Here is a 19,959-nt window from a genome sequence, read left to right as displayed (position 1 = left end):
AACTTCATATATGAGCATGGGTAGGCATTTTAAAGACAATACACTTCGACCTCTGCAGGTAGGCAAGGTACTCTTCTATGTTCCATGATAAGGCAGCCTCTTTGCCTCTTCAGTCTGCCTTACTGCCACAAGGATAAACTGCCTCTGGTTCCAGAATGGTTTTCTCCCCACTTCAACAGTCTCAGCATTACAGGTTATTTGTTTAATCTTTTTACAAGCACCCAGCTCCCTTCCCCAGCTTTGCATACACCTTCTTGGTTCCTGTAGCTACCTTGAAGCTGTATTGCCACACTACCAACTTCAGATAACAATGTCTATTTATTTATTCATTTATTTGCATTTATAGAGCGCTCACACAGCCCAGGTGTAATGAGGCGCTGTTACAGGCAGTTGTCTTAGTTGCAGAACATAGGTGGGCGATCGGTTACATTGGCCCGTGTAAATGTATTATTAAAAATATTTAGGTAAGCTGCTTGATCACAGTCGCAATTCATAGTCGCAATAGTACATAGTTGCAATAATACATGTATTATTCACAATATTTAGGTACGTTGCTTGATCAAAGTCGCAATACATAGGTTAGATAAGTTGACAACTGTCACCCTTCTTAGGTTAGATAAGCTTAACTGGTTCTCTAATTGCCCTGCGCGGGCTTGGTTACATCGTTCAAGCAGCAGGGATATATTAGAGCTGTGGTCAAACAGAATCAGCTTTAGACAAACAGTCTGGTTTTGACGGCTTTTCAGAAGACGAGATGTGAAGGCTCACTTCTGATGGAATGGGGCAGTGAGTTCCAGTGTCTAGAGGCAATGAATGGGAAGCTAGCGCCATCGCCTCTTGCACGTTTAATTTGAGGAACTGGCAGTAGGTTGGCATATGGGTATCTAATGGGTCTTTCCTCCGGAGGCAGGAGGACTCTATGGGAAAGGTAGGGGGGTGCGGTGTGGTGGATGCATCTATGCGTGATGGCCAGTGTCTTGAATAGGATACGTTGGCGGACCGGCAGCGAGTGTGCTTGTCTGGCTGCCGAAATGTGTTCCCTTTTGGAGATGGCCATTGCTGAGCAGAGCTCGTTATTCTGAATGGTTTGTAATTTGTCCAGGTTTTTTGCTGAGGTTCCTGTGCTCACTTGTATCATAGGACACTGGACCTTTAACAACTTCCCCATTAGATGGATTGCTTTAAACAGGGTTTTCTTCACTATGGAAAGAGTTCTCCTCTTGGCTTGGGTAATGCTTGTTCTCCTTATTAATACAACTTTTGCTTTTAAAGAATATTCGTTCTTAGAGTTACAAGGTTCAGTCTTCAAAGGAAAAATTATTTTAGGTATTCGCGACCACGCTTTCAGGTAGACCTTCAACTTGAATTGCCTGTAAAGGTTTGTATTGCTGCATATAACACAGAGATACGTTCTATTCCGGTCAAGAATTGCAATTGGTCACATGCAACCTTCCTCTGATGCCTTAAGGTCTTGTAACAAATGCTTCCAGAGTCTTTAAAAAACATTCACCCTTTTAATTGGAGACACGCGACCACTGCGGTAATATAAAAAAGTTCAACACTGGGAAATGGAAACCTTTTCTTCAGACACTAGCACTATAACATTTACTCAAAGAGCGTGATACATTTCCATTTTAATTAACAACTTTCATGATGACGAACAATTTATACTCGCTTCCATTCCTACACGAGCCACTTTAGAGCTGGTAACAGTTACCTGCAAGAGTTTAAGAGTGAACCTGAACGTCAAACCTCGCTCACTGGCTCTAGGAATACTGCGGTTGCGGGCTACTTCAACTTCCCAACTACTTCTTCTTCTGCTGCTTTAGGCACACTTGAGACCTACACCCCTCTGCAGCACAGGTGTCTGTGGTCTGGACACGCCAACTTGCCTGTCACTCGGCTTGCTTCTTGCTACGGGCTTCGCGCTTCAGCACGGCTTTGCAATTACGGCCACTAGGCGCACTTGGGAAGACCTTCATTTTCAGCATGTCTCTCTCAGTGCAGCCATGGCAAGGCAAGGTTTGTGAACACAGGACCCTGTCAGAACTTTCAGGTGAAATCGGCTCTTTCCATGGCCTGTCGTGTCTGCCACGGACTTGTGGAAAAAATGGTAAATCAGGTTGGAGGGGAAAATAACAGTAAAAGTAAGGACACTTCGGCCGCAGCAACGGAACAGTTAAGGTATATCTTTTTGGCTGCTGTAACAGAACAGATCAGTAGAGGGAAACTTCTAGATAGCTGGTGAGGAGGACTTTGGAGATGATGTGCTGTTTTGGAGGATGTATTATTAGGTTATTGTTTGTGGGGGGCTGCACACATTTTTCTTGTGGCAAAACAAAAGAGTTGATGGCTGGAAGGTTTAGAATAAATCTTGACCTCTGGCATTGCTCTGGGCAACCCTCCAGACCATCGTTCTTCGCCTGCCAAGCCATTACAAAAGGGGAAAAACCATATGCAAATCAGGCATGGTCCCACCCCCAAAGGGGTAGTCCAGCCCGAACTGCTAGGTCACATCCCTTTTGCACGAGACCACAAGCATCCCCAGACATGTTTCAGCCTTGTTGGGCGTCATCAGTGAGGAGTAGCTTGGGTCTCTAGGCCCAGCAGGCAAGGGACCCACGTCTGGGCATACCCTTCCCACTCGGGGTGACAATAGCAAAACAAAAGAGTTGATGGCTGGAAGGTTTAGAATAAATCTTGACCTCTGGCATTGCTCTGGGCAACCCTCCAGACCATCGTTCTTCGCCTGCCAAGCCATTACAAAAGGGGAAAAACCATATGCAAATCAGGCTTGGTCCCACCCCCAAAGGGGTAGTCCAGCCCGAACTGCTAGGTCACATTCCTTTTGCACGAGACCACAAGCATCCCCAGACATGTTTCAGCCTTGTTGGGCGTCATCAGTGAGGAGTAGCTTGGGTCTCTAGGCCCAGCAGGCAAGGGACCCACGTCTGGGCATACCCTTCCCACTCGGGGTGACAATAGCAAAACAAAAGAGTTGATGGCTGGAAGGTTTAGAATAAATCTTGACCTCTGGCATTGCTCTGGGCAACCCTCCAGACCATCGTTCTTCGCCTGCCAAGCCATTACAAAAGGGGAAAAACCATATGCAAATCAGGCTTGGTCCCACCCCCAAAGGGGTAGTCCAGCCCGAACTGCTAGGTCACATCCCTTTTGCACGAGACCACAAGCATCCCCAGACATGTTTCAGCCTTGTTGGGCGTCATCAGTGAGGAGTAGCTTGGGTCTCTAGGCCCAGCAGGCAAGGGACCCACGTCTGGGCATACCCTTCCCACTCGGGGTGACAATAGCAAAACAAAAGAGTTGATGGCTGGAAGGTTTAGAATAAATCTTGACCTCTGGCATTGCTCTGGGCAACCCTCCAGACCATCGTTCTTCGCCTGCCAAGCCATTACAAAAGGGGAAAAACCATATGCAAATAAGGCTTGGTCCCACCCCCAAAGGGGTAGTCCAGCCCGAACTGCTAGGTCACATCCCTTTTGCACGAGACCACAAGCATCCCCAGACATGTTTCAGCCTTGTTGGGCGTCATCAGTGAGGAGTAGCTTGGGTCTCTAGGCCCAGCAGGCAAGGGACCCACGTCTGGGCATACCCCTCCCACTTTTGTGCCGTGCTTGTGTCGTGGCCCTGTGGTTTGGTCGTGGCGGAGAAATATACAGTTTATATAACTGTATACAACTGTCGAGGCCTGTATTTATGTTATTGTCTTTATCTCGTGGCCTCATTGGGTATAGGGTGAGTCTTTGTGTGGTCTGGGAATTTTGTTTCTTCATTTGGACTTTGGAACTCCTTTTTGCTCCTTTGGATAGGAGGGTGGTTTAGGATATTTTAACTTGTGGTTCCTATATTGTGACACTGTTTTCTTTCAAGGGGCTACATGGAAACGTGGGTTCTGGGATGCATGGGATTTGTTTTTGGTGGACATGTGGGTGTGGGGTGCACAGAACTGGTTTTGGGGACTCATATGGACATGTGGCTGCGAGTATGCACGAGTTCTGCATTGGACCTTTCTGTTTTTGTGTTTTTACTATTTTTGTGGACATGAGGGCGTGGGGCAAGCACTGGAATTAAAGTCGTTTTGGTTTAGGTTTCATGTTTTGGGTAAATCATATTGCATGTGGTTGCATGTTTTCTTGTGTTTTGTGTATTGTCCGTAGGGGACTGTCCCCTGGTGGATCTTTGGTATTTCTTGGAATGGCTGGATGAGTTCAGAGTGTGTCAGTGTTTTTCAGTGAGGTACTGCCGGGGTTCAGAATGGCCGGGTGGGTTCTGATGGTTTTGCAGTGAGGTGCTAGCTGGGTGTATTTGGTGTGTTTTGCAGTGAGGTGCTGCCGGGGTTCGGAATGGCCGGGTGGGTTCTGATGGTTTTGCAGTGAGGTGCTAGCTGGGTGTATTTGGTGTGTTTTGCAGTGAGGTGCTGCCGGGGTTCGGAATGGCCGGGTTGGGTTCTGATGGTTTTGCAGTGAAGAGCTAGCTGGGTGTATTTGGTGTGTTTTGCAGTGAGGTGCTGCCGGGGTTCTGAATGGCCGGGTGGGTTCTTATGGTTTTGCAGTGAGGTGCTAGCTGGGTGTATTTGGTGTGTTTTGCAGTGAGGTGCTGCCGGGGTTCGGAATGGCCGGGTTGGGTTCTGATGGTTTTGCAGTGAAGAGCTAGCTGGGTGTATTTGGTGTGTTTTGCAGTGAGGTGCTGCCGGGGTTCGGAATGGCCGGGTGGGTTCTGATGGTTTTGCAGTGAGGTGCTAGCTGGGTGTATTTGGTGTGTTTTGCAGTGAGGTGCTGCCGGGGTTCGGAATGGCCGGGTGGGTTCTGATGGTTTTGCAGTGAGGTGCTAGCTGGGTGTATTTGGTGTGTTTTGCAGTGAGGTGCTGCCGGGGTTCGGAATGGCCGGGTGGGTTCTGATGGTTTTGCAGTGAGGTGCTAGCTGGGTGTATTTGGTGTGTTTTGCAGTGAGGTGCTGCCGGGGTTCGGAATGGCCGGGTGGGTTCTGATGGTTTTGCAGTGAGGTGCTAGCTGGGTGTATTTGGTGTGTTTTGCAGTGAGGTGCTGCCGGGGTTCGGAATGGCCGGGTTGGGTTCTGATGGTTTTGCAGTGAGGTGCTAGCTGGGTGTATTTGGTGTGTTTTGCAGTGAGGTGCTGCCGGGGTTCGGAATGGCCGGGTTGGGTTCTGATGGTTTTGCAGTGAAGAGCTAGCTGGGTGTATTTGGTGTGTTTTGCAGTGAGGTGCTGCCGGGGTTCGGAATGGCCGGGTGGGTTCTGATGGTTTTGCAGTGAGGTGCTAGCTGGGTGTATTTGGTGTGTTTTGCAGTGAGGTGCTGCCGGGGTTCAGAATGGCCGGGTGGGTTCTGATGGTTTTGCAGTGAGGTGCTAGCTGGGTGTATTTGGTGTGTTTTGCAGTGAGGTGCTGCCGGGGTTCAGAATGGCCGGGTGGGTTCTGATGGTTTTGCAGTGAGGAGCTAGCTGGGTGTATTTGGTGTGTTTTTGCAGTGAGGTGCTGCCGGGGTTCGGAGGATCCCAAACCACTAAGTATACCGAACCACTGACGATGTTGATTACTGCGCTAAAGGATTGAGTCACAGATGATAATGAGCCGATGATGCTGAGCCAGTTAGGATGTTACACTAACCCGTTGATAATACTGAGCCATTGTTACTATTGAGCCACTAATACTACCAATCCACTGAGGATCCCAAACCACTAAGTATACCGAACCACTGATGATACTGACCCACTATTGATTCTGAGCTACTCGTTCTACTGAGCCATTGATCATATGGAGCCAGGCACAGGCAGACTGGGAAGCCGCCTCCAGCCCAGGCAGTACTAGGCACCAGCCCAGTTGCAAAACATTTAAAATAGTCCCCTCCATGCATGACTGTGGCATTGCCAGAAAGAGGACGACTTCTAAACCCATTGCAAATATGCCTGTGTCACAAAACATTTAAAATAGTCCCCTCCATGCATGACTGTGGCATTGCCAGAAAGAGGACGACTTCTAAACCCATTGCAAACTTGCCTGTGTCACCAGGTAGTGAGGCGCTGTTCTTTCTCACTTGCTCTGAATCAGTGTACAAAGGCAGTGTGCACAGGCTCTGGTAACATGGTAAAAATTCGAACAATCTCTCAATAGTTTGCTTTTTATAGTGCTTATTGCAATGCTTCACAGCACTGGTAATAATACACATCATTACCCAGGGAGAAACCCTGATTTGCTCTTCCAGGACATCTACATCGTGAACACAGACCTCAGCAGCCAGTACCTAACACAGTGAGCTATCTGTCCTGCAGGCATACATGAGCCCGTTGGGATGTGGCTGACTAGTGACCAGCCCTTTGTTTCCACTGATATCTGTAGAAGTAATGCCCTGTAGAGGGTCTCCTGGGTCTATTAGTTATGCTAATGAGTGTTTTTATTGAGGGAACCCTTGGCTGGAGAGGGGGTGGGGTGGGCGGGGTCACATGCAAGGAGGCAGCCCTAAACCATCAATAGGCCTACCCTGAATTCTTTGAGGTTGCTGGCCAACATCGTGAATGCCTGTCTTGTTTAATGGCCATTCTGCTCCTGATCCAGGTATCCTACGAAGCCACTGGCAATACTGAGGCATGCTGACCGTCATACCACAACACTGTACAATTTTGGACCTTAGTTTGTAACACTAGTGAGTAATACAAGGATATTGTATTGTATAGTATTGTAGTAGTCATCTATATAGCACCTTTTCCCATTTGTATGGCCTCCACACGCTTTGTGGTAGGAACGACCTCGGGGACCGAAGTCCAGGTATGGGAAAGTTCTAAGTAGAGGCTTTAGATGTGTGTACGCATATTGCCAAGATTAGGACTTAGGAGGGCTGGCTAGGCTCCATTAAGCAACCCTAGAGGTCAGGCAAGTGGGCGGGTGCTGAGGGAGGTCATGACAGAGCACTAGTGCTGGAGACTCGATATGTACCCAGCATGAGCAAATTTGTCATAGGTTGTCGCTGTCTAATGGCAGAGGTGTTGTGGCAAGTCTGGTGTTTCAGTGTGAAGCAGTTATGTGACCAGCTAGACCGAAATTCATAGTAATAGCTGCATTCTAGAGTGCGTGGATGGATAGCCGTGCCTGCGGCGGATGTCCACCGAAGTGGTGCCTTTAAACATACCTTAAGCTCAGCTGGAGCTTATCTTTGATGCCACTGTGTCATCCGGTCTTCTGTCAGGAAGAAAAAGCCAGCTACCTTCATAGACGTTTCAAGGCACAATGGACCGAATACCCTTAGGTCTACCAAGTGCAATAGACTGGCTGTCCTAGAACATCTTCTAGCTGGGACAGACAGGCTACCATAGAAACTACGTAATGGGTTTCTCTGCGCGCAATAGACTGGTTACCTTTATCGTCTCACAGCATATCTTCCACGTGCTACAAACGCTAACCAAAGCAGTCTAATAAGCGCGATATCAAGGAAAGCTGCATGTAACCACTGAGCGTTACAATCGCTAACTTAAGCACTCATAAGTGCAATGCTTCTTCTCTGATTGTGGAGATTAGTGTGCACTTTCTATGTTGGGAGTATATTCAATATTGATTGCTGGCACCTGCTGTAGAAATATGTGCATGTACTTCATATTGGGCCTCACTATGAGAATGGCGGTAGCCATGCCTGTATGGCAGGCACGGCTACCGCCATGCTCGCATCCGGCACCGCCTCCCGCGATTAGGCAATTACCAGCCCATTACGAGATGAGTGGGCCGATAATTGCCCATTTGCGGGAGGCGGTAATGCCGGCCTCCGATCCCCATTCTGCCCCTTTGGGCAGAATGGGCGTGGGGAGCATGGATGCGCCGGCACCGTTAATAACGGTGTCGGTGACATTATGAGATCTGCTTGCGGGTGCCACACAGCCTGCCAGGTAAGACCTGGCGGGCTGTCGGGAACCCGCGAGCAGAACTCGTAATGTGGCGGACCAGTATGAACGGTGCCGGTGCCTTACCTGCACCGTTCATACCACGGCCACTAGCCTCATAATGAGGCCCATTGTGTGTTTAAATTGCATGTAGAGTTGGCAACTGTTATCCATCCGAGGGTGAAAATAAATTCTAAGTTGTTTACACCACAAATGAAGTGACACCAGCTGAAAAGCAGCCCTCCCGTTGCCAGATACAGTGATAACAGTAGCCACAGATACATTCCAGAAGCTTCCTTGGAGGGGGGGGGGGGGGGGGTAAAGGTGAAAACGCGCAGAGCCACGTCGTGTGACCCACGCCCCGTCCTAGCTTGCCTGTAGTGCAAGGAAGAATTAATCCTGGAGGACACCTGCCTTTCTTATGGCAGAACACAAAGTTCGTTTCGGGCCTGTGCCCCAACATCTGTTCCCGTCTCTTTTTAGTTTTGTCTATTAGGTGGCGCTGAAAGTATTGCCTATAATCCAAAGCTATTGCCATGAATGATAAGATAGGAGAGAGCTGGGATGTGAGGAGGGACATATTGTCTGTGGGTGTAGTTTGGGATTTCATTCCAATCATTGACCTCCCATGGCAATGCTAGTCTAATTTGGAACTCCCTCCCCGTGCACACCAGAATCGAGCTCCCACACCAGAGATTTAAAAAGCTGTTAAAAAAATTGGCTCTTCAACAAACACTAATCTTGGTTAGGCACTCCAACATGACGGACCTGGCCACTCTGACCACTTAGGTATTATTCCCCTAACCTATTTTATCCTGCAACTTTACTCATGTTTTACTGTCACTGTAATTGCTTCTACTTGCAACTTCATTATTGCAACTAAAGGCCCAAGTGTGTAATTCATGATGCACTCGAACTACCCAATTGTGCACATATGTATGTAAAGTAACTACTTTTCCCACTCTAACCAGAGATTGAAGCCTACTGTAACCTACGCCGTGATACCCCCGGGTTTGGGCGTATAACAAATGCAATAAATAAATAAATAAAATGGTCCCTATGGTCAATCCCACCCACTACTCACCCCTCCTGAGATCCCACACACTGTCTTGGGATCTCTTTTATCTGAGCACCGCCCTACCCCTCGCAAAGACTCTGCTTGCCCACACACTCAAGACCCACTCACTCCTGCCACAGCCTCAAGCTCTCTCTACCTAGATTCAAACGATTGAGAGCAGGTGGCTCCAGCTTCCCCGTCAAAGCTGCCCATCCTTGGAACGCCCAGCCCCTCGCACTCAGATCTGAATCTTCCTACAAGTCCTCCAGAAATAACCTTGAGCCTTGGCTATTTAACGAAGTTGCTTATTCTCCCACGAACATTATATACCATCAGTTGTCTACCTTAACTAATCCTGTTAATTCTGGTATTTCTCTCTTGCCACTGTTCTTTCATGTAACCAGCACCCAGATGACTCCGGAATAGTGTGCACTTTACAAATGTAAAAATAAAATAAATAAATAATGTTATTTCTTAGTAGTCTTCGAACAAGTTATGGCTAAATGGCAGCTGGAAACCAGCTCCTGCTGCAATAAAAATGTCTAAAGCAAGAGCGCTCTTGGCCACGTGACTTTATTTCAGTTAGAAAAAAAAACAGTTCCTAATCCGATAGTTTTGACACTACTGTAGGCATGTGTCCATTTGCCAGCTGTTTTCAACATACGACCATGTGTAACACCGTTATGGCATTGCCTACACATAAGACAACAGTGTTGGCTTTGCCAGTGCTTGTTTTTTACTAACATACTCCTAATCCTGTGACTTGAATCTTGACCTCTGGTATCATCCCAATCTACCCTTCCTTTCCCTTTCCATCCCAATGTTCGTCACATATTTCCACCCTCCCAACACTCACCCAATTCTTACTGTCTCCTCCCAACACTCACCCAATCCGTACCCTCTGCACCAAAACTCACCCTCTCCTCCCAACATTCACTCAATTCTTACCCTCTCCTCCCATCACTCACCCAATCCTTACCAGCTCCTCCCAACACTCACCCAATCCCTATCCTCTGCACCCAAAACTCACCCCCTCCTCCCAACACTCACCCAATCCTTATCCTCTCCTCCCATCACTCACCCAATCCTTACCGTCTCCTCCCAACACTCACCCAATCCTTACCCTCTGCACCCAAAATTCACCCTCTCCTCTCATCACTCACCCAATCCTTACCCTCTCCTCTCATCACTCACCCAATCCTTACTGTCTCCTCCCAACTCTCACCCAATCCTTACCCTCTCCACCCAACACTCACCCTCTCCTCCCAACACTCACCCAATCCTTACCCTCTCCTCCCAATTCTCACCCAATCCTTACCCTCTCCCTGCTTTTAATCTATTGTTATTCTGTGTACGAAAGCCTATGGCGAAAACATTTACATAGAAAGAGGAAAAAGCGGCAACAGATAGCTCACTTTACCGTTTTCATTTACAAATGTTAATGTTATTATTTTAGTAATATTCCCAGAGGAACTTGAGTGCTGGTGGCAGAGAGATCTCCTGTTAAAGCAGGAGCACCTTGAGAGCTGCTTTCAGCGCTTCCTGGCAGGATTTAGAATGTACCCTTAGGAAAAGCTGATTTTTAGAAATAGGACTTTTGTATCGTGACTTGACAGATGCATTTAATGTAAAAATGTCTCTATGCGGTTTCATCGAAACAAATTCTACGTGGTAATTTACTCCATGGTAGGTTTCTTAGATTTTTCTCCTTTTAAGGGGGGCGCGTCTTCCCTACCCACACCCAGCCTTTACCACCCCCTTGTACATTTACTCCGCCATTCAAATGATTGAACATGAGCTGTGGAGTGAATGGGAGGAGTTAAAACCTTATTGAAGGCTTTTATGCCTTTCTTTCCTCTTACGGCTCTCATGAACATGGACTCCTTTTGTATGCGCCGCCATTTGTACTCCACCATGCAAATGACGAAAATGTGGCAGCCGCGAGCCGTTTATGTTGCAAGCTCCTTAACATGCACCCCATCCATGTAGCCACTGAATTACTCCAGAAGTGCTTTAATCTAAATTTTTCACAACCTATTTTGCAGAAATGTATAAACTCCCCTACAATTCCCAGTGCAGAACCTCTGAAATAAAATCAGGTTCAAAGTGTATTAGATTTCTCTATTTCATGCTATTTTTTTAAAAAAAGATTTCTTCGGGGAAGGACGTAAAATACATATTTCATATGTTTCCAAAATCTGATGTATTTTACCGATAAGTTAGGGTGAAGCGTTTTAGCGCTACTTTTGTAAAAGGGTTTTCGAGGAAAATCAACATGGCTTGTATGACACTGCTAACCAGATTGTAACACGATCTATAAAGTTAAAATGCAACACACTGTCACTGTCACTGTTAAAAGGGTTATCTGTGACATATGGATCCTGTCAATATTTCAAAGAAAGGTTGGAACCCCCCCTGTGGCCGGGGGCAAGGGGTTCAGGGCTGATGATTTATTCTGTGCACTGATGCTGCCATGCAGCCTGTTTTGAAAACAGAAACAGCCTGGCACTAAATTTGTCAGGGTCTTAAAAGCATGGGGGTTGTTTCTCTAGTTTTGGGCCTTAATGAGTTTTTTGGCCCTATAAAAATGCCCCGAATGTCCGCCCACTAACCAGCCCCTGGACTTGCATGCCATGTTGGATTGTTTGTTGTGTCTCCCTTGATCAGCGATTGGTGATGAGCTCCTCACCAGCAAGAAGAGACGGCGCCGGAAGCAGGACGTCGCCGCGCCGGCTGGCCCCGTCCCCATGGAGATTGCAGAGGAGGAGAGCGACGAAGAAGACGCCGACAGGCTGGAGAAGGAACTGGCCGCGGCTCAAACTCTGGCTGAGAAGGAGAAGCAGAGGGCTCTGAAGGCTCAGGAGGAGGTGAGAAATGCCAAGTGAACTTTAAGCTATTCTTGGACCCAAAAAGTGAGTATAGTACATGGTGAACTGCTGTAGATACTCAGTGAAGACCCTTAGGTTTGGGTGCTCCAGTCTCAGCATTCTCCAAGGGCAGTAAACCATGTTGTCCTCTTAAACATTGTTCCGTGGCCGCGGAAGTCAAGCAGAGTGACCTGAAATGGTGGTCAGAGGCGTGAAATATCAAGATGGGGCAAATCTACTACCTACAGGACTGCAGCTTTCCAGGGGTAAACTAATATTCTAGCTGTGGAAATGTTTTGGCAATATTCTGAAGAGAATAAAATATATTCCACTACCTCAGGCCAGTGGATAGATGTGAGACAAATGTAAGGAGGAGTCGCAGAGGCCATTTTCTAGGTCCCCGGAGTGTAAAAGTAAGGTGTAAAGCCAAGGGAGCTCATGTTGCTCCAATTCATTATTTGAAGGCGCACCTGGTGCGCTTGCACTCTGGCGTAGCCAGGTCCCTGCTACCAAATTTTCATCAGCTGCACAGCAGAGTGAAAATGTGCAGATTAAAATGCGGCATACATGCGTGCACATGGCGGAGAGAAAAGAAGGTGGCGGAAATGCAAATTGCGTTCCGCCCCTTCTAACCACCATCCAAATGGGGCGTGACGTTAATGGAAGGTGTTCAAGCCTTACTCAAGGCTTTTACGATTTCCATGAATGTTAAGCCCTATGGACCATGAGTTCCATGGTGTACGTGGTTTACCCCTTACTTTTACACTTCAGGGATTTTGAAACCATTTTGAGGTGGAGTAGTGGCACCGAACGGAATAAAGTTTTCAGGTTTGGAAGACTCCCCTCCTGCTCCCCTGCCTTCAAGCCTCTCATGGATTTAGACAAGCGTGAGATTGTTGTCCTTGCATAAATGGATTTAGCACCTTCTAAAAACAGGGCAATTCCATTGGAATCAAATGTAAATGCCATCTTCCATGCGTAAATGGCAGGCAGCATTTACACTTTTCGCAACACGAAGTTCAAAAACAAGCCGTGAATTTGATTTTGAATTTTTTAGACTTTTGTTTGGGTCTCTGTTTTGTCAATCAGAAAATTGCAAGGAGAGGTCGTAAGTTTTCATTTTGGGAAAACCTGTCCATGCAATTATCACTTCTTATAAAAGGACCCTGACAGCTGGGTTTCTCAAAAGCTGTAACTCAATATAAGGTTATACTTAAAGAACAGTCATTACCTAATCAGCAAAGACTCTCCATCCACCGCCATACCTAAATTGCCTTCCCCTGTTGAAATGCTTGCTCACACTGCTCTTATCATTACACTCCTCTATTGCCGGCAGTTGTCTCAACCTCCTCGACTAGACCTCTCACTGGACTCTTTGCTCACTGAAGTCCAGACCATACTCATATGAGACTTCAACGTTCATTACACGCTGATAGCCCAAGATATTCGACTTGGCTAATCCCTCTCTGACCACTTTCTGGTCACCCTCAACAATCCACCTACCCACGTTCATTGCAGCTCTCTGGATCTTGTCATTCTCTGCGCCTCTCCCTAATGAACCCTCCAATCACTTCACAGTAACTGTCCCCACTCCACTCTACCCACTCCATTTACACAGTCAGCAAGCACACATTAGAACCATCTCTAACCTTCATCTTTCTATCTCTAGCACTCTGAATGTCCTTGCCCCTTTCATGAGGATCGGCTTGAAGCCCAAATCCAAGTGCAACTCTTGGTACGATTCTGACCGCACTGCCCTTAACGGCAAGTGTAGGGCAGCAGAGTGGAAGTGGATGGCCTTGGGCACACCCCCTGACAAACTGGCCTGCCGCCTGCTCCAAAGGCAGTACTGACTCCCTGTCCTCTCTAAGAAGAGAGCCTACATCCAAGCCCGCATCTCTGCGGCATGTAACAATACAGCTAAACTTTTCAAAATGTGCAAGGAGTTGGCCAATCCTGCTGGAGTCTCTACCTCTCCTGTTCCCTCCCAGGCCCTCTGCACGGCCTTGGACTCTCATGTCACTACTAAAACTCAGGACATCCTGTCCACCTCTCTTCCTCTACCTCCTGTTCCTCCTTCCCTACCACTCCTGGCCCGTATGAGGCTGTCTCTCCCCCTCCTTTCTTCACCTTTGCCTTGTTCACCCCTGACTATGTTTCTAGACAAGTCTGTTCTATGAAAGACTCAGCAAAGCAGGTTCTCCCCTGTGCATCCAGAACAATCAAGGACCCCATCGACACCCTTGCTCCAGCCTTGGCTGATTTCTGCAATCAATCCTTTGCCACTGGAACTTTCCCCTCCCCGCTTAAGCACTCTCTTGTGCACCCCCTTCTAAAAAAGCCCCTGCTGATCTTTCCTCTCTGGTAAACTATCGCCCGATCTCCATCACTCCTTTCCTGGGCAAACTCTTGGAAAAGCTGGCCATCTTCCAGCTTACTCTACCTACGGAATCTGTTGGTTGCCTCCATGACCACCAGTCTGGCTTCAGAGTTGCCAGAAGCATGGAAACTGCTCTCCCGAACACCCATGAAGACTTGCTCTCCAATCTTGACTCTAATCACCCTTCTGTCCTCATTCACCTTGATCTATTCTCTGCTTTTGACACAGTCAACAATGCCATCCTGCTCAATTGTCTCCCTGACAACCTTGGGATTACTGATTAGGCCCTGGCCTGGTTGACCTCCTTTCCCAACCACCAACCCTTTCAGGTCCAACTGGGGTCTTTCCTCTCTTCTATCTCTCTCTCTACTTGTGGTATTCCCCAGGGGTCTAACCTCTCTCCCTGGCTCTACATCCACTACCTGGTACCTCTTGCCCACTGCATCGCTACTATCTGCTCCAATTTCCAATATTATGTGGATGACACTCTGCTCTCTTACAAGCCCCCCTCAGCCACCACTGCTTCTTCTCTCATACCAGACTGTGTGGCCGCAAATAAGGGATGGTGTGCCACCAATGATCTCTGCCTTAATGCCAGTAAGACTGAGATCCTCCTCATTGGGACATCCGCTCCCTCCTCTCCTCTGTCTCTCTCGCCGCCCACTGTGGGCCCTCTTCCTGCTCCTTCCTGTGAGTCTAAGAACCGTGGTGTCATCTTCGACTCCACCCTCTCCTTCTCTGCTCACATCTCTGATGTCTCTAAGAGGTCAAACTATCAGCTGCATCTCCTCAGAGGTATTCTTCATTTTCTCACTTTCGCCCCAAAGCTCACTGTCTCCAGAGCTCTGGTCCTCTCTAGGCTGTACTATTGCAACAGCCTCTTTCTAAATCTTCCTGTTTCTATTCTTCAACCTTTACAATTTATCCAGAACAGGACTGCAAGACTTGTCCTTGGCCTCAAGCCAGGGATCGTATCTTTCCAGCTCTGAAACCTCTTCACTGGCTCCCCGTGGCTGCAAGGAACTTCAAGACCCTATGCATTGTCCACAAGAATTTCTGGTGCCTGGGACTGCTCTAATTCCAACTTTTTCTTCCAAAACATCTTCCTTCTCGAGCTTGCCGCTCATCTACCTCCAACTCTCTGAGGGTCATACGCTTCTCCAAGGAGAGAGTTGGGGGCAAATCTATCTCCTCAGCTGGGGCCTCTCTCTGGAACAGCCTTCCTGCCTCTCTCAAACTTGAGCAGAACCATCTCCGGTTCCTGAGAGCAACTCATGACCTTCCTTTTCTCTTCCGCTTTCTCTCTTCCTCTCCCCTGCTGATGCACCTGACTGCTCTGGACAGGTGCATCACTGGCCACCTGGTCACCCTCTGAACTCTGCCCCAGGCTCCTGCATGTCCAGTTGCCCTCGCACTGCCTCCGGGCTCCCCAGCACTTAAAGGTCTGTATCTGCAACCCTACAGTACCTTCTCTCTGTACTTATGAGCCACCTGTTGGCTGCACTTGTGAGTTAACTGCACTCCCCTCTTCCCCTCCCCCTGACACTTTTCTCCTTCCCTCTTCCCCACACTTGTGCGATATGAATGACACAAGGCCTAGTAAGATTTTTATTTTGTCCTCCCTCGTTTCCCCTACTTGTCTTGTCACGCCTAGAAACACTTGTGTACAGGCATGTTATAATCATCGTATCATATCATTCCATGGCTCCCTATCTTGTTCCAATCATGTCCTCACTCCAGATGCACTCTCCACCGCTTGTTTACTCCATTGAGAAGGCATGCTAAAGATTTTTTGTCACAACACTAAGCACTTCCTTCTAACACCTTTCCCCATCTGCTCCTTCTCTCCTTTCCATACATGCCCTCAACATCCCTTTCCCCCAGACATCCAACAATTGAGAACTAACATGCAGCTTCATCTAGGCTGCTAGTGAAAACCTGAGCTCTCCTTACACCCTTGACACTTGTAAGTCATGCTACTACACAAGTCTCATCTCTTTCCTAAGCTATCACCCTCGCAAACCAACCCACAAGTTAATTCTGCTGATGGCTAATGCCCTTGTCTGGTATTTCTCTACTATCATTTCTAAAAACCCGCCCTTCTTCTCTCCCTTTACCAGGGATGACATTTGGTGGTTGCCAGGGGTTGCAGTTGCGACCCCTGAGTTCTCTCTTGCTACCCCTGTGGTCTCCCTTGCTACCCCCCCCAAAAAAAGTTTTTTAATGTAAGCTCATGGGCTGTGGTCAGCACCATGTGGCTCTTTATTTTTGGAGTGGCTGGCTTTCTTGTTCAGGCCTTGTAAAAAAACAGGGGGTTCCACAAGTGCAACACTTTGAGCACTGACCCTAAATAAGAAATAATAGGAATAACAAATAATGTGTCTTTATGGAATTCTATACAATAATTGCTAGACTCATTAAAGGTTTATTTCAGGCACACTTTAGGAGGTTAGTCACTGATTTAGTCTGTTCTTAAACACCTCAACTCATCCTTTCATCCTTCTGAGGTCGATAAATGAGTCCTTACACAGATTGGGTGATATTGTATGTATATTTTTTCTATGTAAAGCGCTTAAGCGTAAGTGCTATATAATAACACATGATTATCATTTGGCCTTGGACGTCTACTTGTATTCACAGCAATTTGATAATATGAGCCTATTCACACTGATATTAATGATACATATGGTGAGCCATTCTTGTATGAAATGAATATCACATTACAGTGATATCGTAACCATATTTTTCGTAGTGTACTCAGGAACAATGCTATGTAATGCCACTTCTTGTTTTGTCAAGGGGTGAAAGCTCATGTGCCACCACTTCCTGTGACGTCACTCCGGGCAGGGGGTCAAATGATATCACTTCCTGTGATGTCATCAGAGGTCAAAGGTTGTGTGATGTCACTTCAGCTACCCCTGGCATTTTGGTGAAATGACATCCCTGCCCTCTACCTTCCAATCTCACCTGCTCCTCTATCATTGACTTTTCTTGCTCCCACTCCAAAGGTTGCCAGCTGGACTGGCAACCTTTCTCAGGTCTGGAAACTCTGACTCTTGCACCACAGACCATCAAGGAACTGCCACTCCTTACATGCACCTACCTCTCCTATCTCTTTAACCACTCCATTTCCACTGGGATCTTCCCTATTCTCTTATAAGGTGGGTTCCATCCTTATGTTTCCAAAGGAAGACTGTCTTTCCCCAACTTCCAACCTGTCTCCGTTCTCTCTCACTATTTTGAAGTCAAGTCTGCTATTTAACTGCATTACCGCTGTTTACGAAGGAGTCCACATCACACACAAAACCAGAAGCGAGGTTCACATTTGTATCAAGGTGCAAGGAGGTGGTCATTGCCTGTCAGGGTAGGTAGTACCAAGAGAGGCATAGCCTAATATCAAAAACAGTGTCAGGGTGGATCCAACAGTACGAGACTACCCTGCTGTAGATGGGCCTTGAGTCAAAAAAGCCCAGACCATAGCCTAGAAAGCAATGCTCAACCAAGAATTTCTCCCAGGACGGTGTCCAGCAAAGTCTCTTGGTAGCTCAGGGAGTTATAGTGTCCCCGCTCACTTTTTTCTTTGATGAGGTCTGGTGCTATGGGACCCTGTTCATCGCTGGTGCCTCTGCCGCATTACCACCTAAGATAGTGAGATGGCCTCTGGTGATTGGTTGGATCCCTCATGTTCCCAGGGGTCTGATGGTCTCTGCAGTGTGTAAGTGCATAGTTCTCCCTAGAAGTCTTGTGTGCTTGTTTAACCCACTTTGAAAACTTGGGTATCCCCTCACTACTTATTTACTCAGGTACTTCTCGATAGGATTCCCCTACACCGGGTACTATTGTAGGGTTCTTGGGATCATGCTGATGACCTTTTCACTACCACCCTGGTCTAAGCCCAGCCTTTTCCCTCTGTCGTCACTCTTTTGGACTTGGGGATATAGCGCACCACTCGGTTTTGCCAGTTTTAGGTGATATAGTGCACCTGACTGGCTGTAGCAATCCTTACATGATATAACACACCCCAACTCACTTCACCACCTTTTCTGTCGGTCTTTGCATGGCCCTTGCCAATTTCCTGGCCCAGGCTTTCCACAAACATCCTGCTCTTGCCTGGAAATATATCCTGGCCTCTTCCTTACTGCCGTTCCCTGTTAGTAGCTACCTCCTGCTCATTGCTGCGATCCAGGCAACCTCCTGATCCAATCCCCACAGATCTTGATTATCGCCTCCTGTTCTTGTTCTCCCTTCTCCTCCTCCTACCTCTCCCCTCTTATCTTCCTTCACATCCCCCAACCTCTTACTCATGCTCATCCTTGCTCTCTGCTCCTCTTCCTCCAAAGTCTCTCCAGCTCTTTTCCCTTTGTCAAACACCAGCTCTCAGGAAGGCAGGTCTCTCTCCCACATGACTAGAGGAATACTGCCTCCCTTTATAGTTGGTCTAATTGGGTGATTGAGGCAATAAGGGTTTTCATTGGCTTGCCCGCTTCCTTTTACGTTTCAGTATACCTGATTGGCTGTGGGCCCATGCACCAACATCTTTCCTTTATCGGTCGGCCTCCTGCTCCTTCACTCCAGGTGACGGCAGCTATGGTTTGTTGGAGTCTGCCGAATGCACAAATACACCATATTTTAGTAAGGCTATCACTGCACCCCATTCCATCATCCTGCATGCCTGGTTTGTGGTAAATTGGTTCTCCCCTCTTGTATCCTGCACAGTGCATGGAAGGTTGTGGTTTGCAGTCATATACTTAGCACGAACATATGATCTCACTCTGTCATATATTTCTCTCTGAGACACAGTGTGCGATCCATGCCTGGCCCTCTGATGCGTGTGGAGCCGGGACTTATGGACCCACGGACCTGGACAGACTTTGCAGCAAGTGTTTGTCTGTGTCTCTCGACAGTCTCCTGCATGTGTGCGTGTGGGTGTGGGTGTGTGTTCAGGATTTCTAACCAATCTATGCAGTCCCTGCAACAGGAAAGCTTGTTCTTAGTCTCTTGAGTCAGCAGTGGGAGGACTGGGAAAGATGTGGGGAATCTCCAGGGCGGCCGCATCGTAGAGCAGGTGTCCCACAAAGTTCCCTATATCCCCTTTTCTGGTTAGGCCACAGAGTCTTCATCACATCACTTACTTGGAGAGCCACGGACTCAGAGACCCCCTCAAGTCCTGGTTCCCGCAGCTGTAACTCAATGGAAGCATCCCTCACCAACGACTCTAACTTCCTTGCTCCTGCTCATCATTTCTACATTCCCTCCATCCTCTAGATGTCTCTGCTGCCTTTGACGCTTAACTACACACCCCTCCATCCCCCACACACCCTCGACTCTCTCACACCTCAGCTTACAGGATACTGCTCTTGGCTGGATTACCCCCTACTTATCTGATTGGCCATTTCTATCGGCAGGAATGCTGGGGCATCCTCTGCCATCACTCTACTGGTTGTCATCCCTTAAGGGCTTGTCCTTGGTCCCCTCTTATTAACGCTCTACACTTTGCCCCCTGGCAAACTCATGTGCATTAGATTCTCATATCCTCTATTTGACAATGAAAGACAACTATTGTACTCCTACCTCAATGCTCTCCTCCTGCATTGCTCAATGCTTTACCGCCATTTGCCACAAGATGGCCCTCTCCAGTATGATGTTCAACTTCTTTAAAACCAAAGAAATTTAAGGCCCAGTTTCTAGGGCCTCACCCATCACCATTCCCTCTCCTCTTCTCTTCCCCCTGATACTCCCAACCCATCCCCTAGT

At 47.7% G+C, this 19,959-nt stretch overlaps 1 protein-coding gene across 1 annotated transcript in view; it reads left to right on the top strand.

Moving 5' to 3' along the window:
* LOC138567789 (uncharacterized abhydrolase domain-containing protein DDB_G0269086-like) overlaps positions 1 to 19,959 on the top strand; it is a 110,999-nt gene that overhangs the window by 22,864 nt on the left and 68,176 nt on the right. Inside the window, exon 2 of the mRNA XM_069646281.1 lies at positions 11,626 to 11,825. Within this exon, the coding sequence (XP_069502382.1) occupies positions 11,626 to 11,825 (200 nt within the window). The remainder of the gene's footprint in view (positions 1 to 11,625; positions 11,826 to 19,959) is intronic.

The sequence above is a fragment of the Ambystoma mexicanum genome, chromosome 1p (assembly GCF_040938575.1).
Source record: "Ambystoma mexicanum isolate Mex_15411 chromosome 1p, UKY_AmexF1_1, whole genome shotgun sequence".
NCBI classification, from domain to species: domain Eukaryota; kingdom Metazoa; phylum Chordata; class Amphibia; order Caudata; family Ambystomatidae; genus Ambystoma; species Ambystoma mexicanum.
Note: the sequence above shows the minus strand (reverse complement) of the source record. Positions and strands in the feature narration are given on the sequence as shown.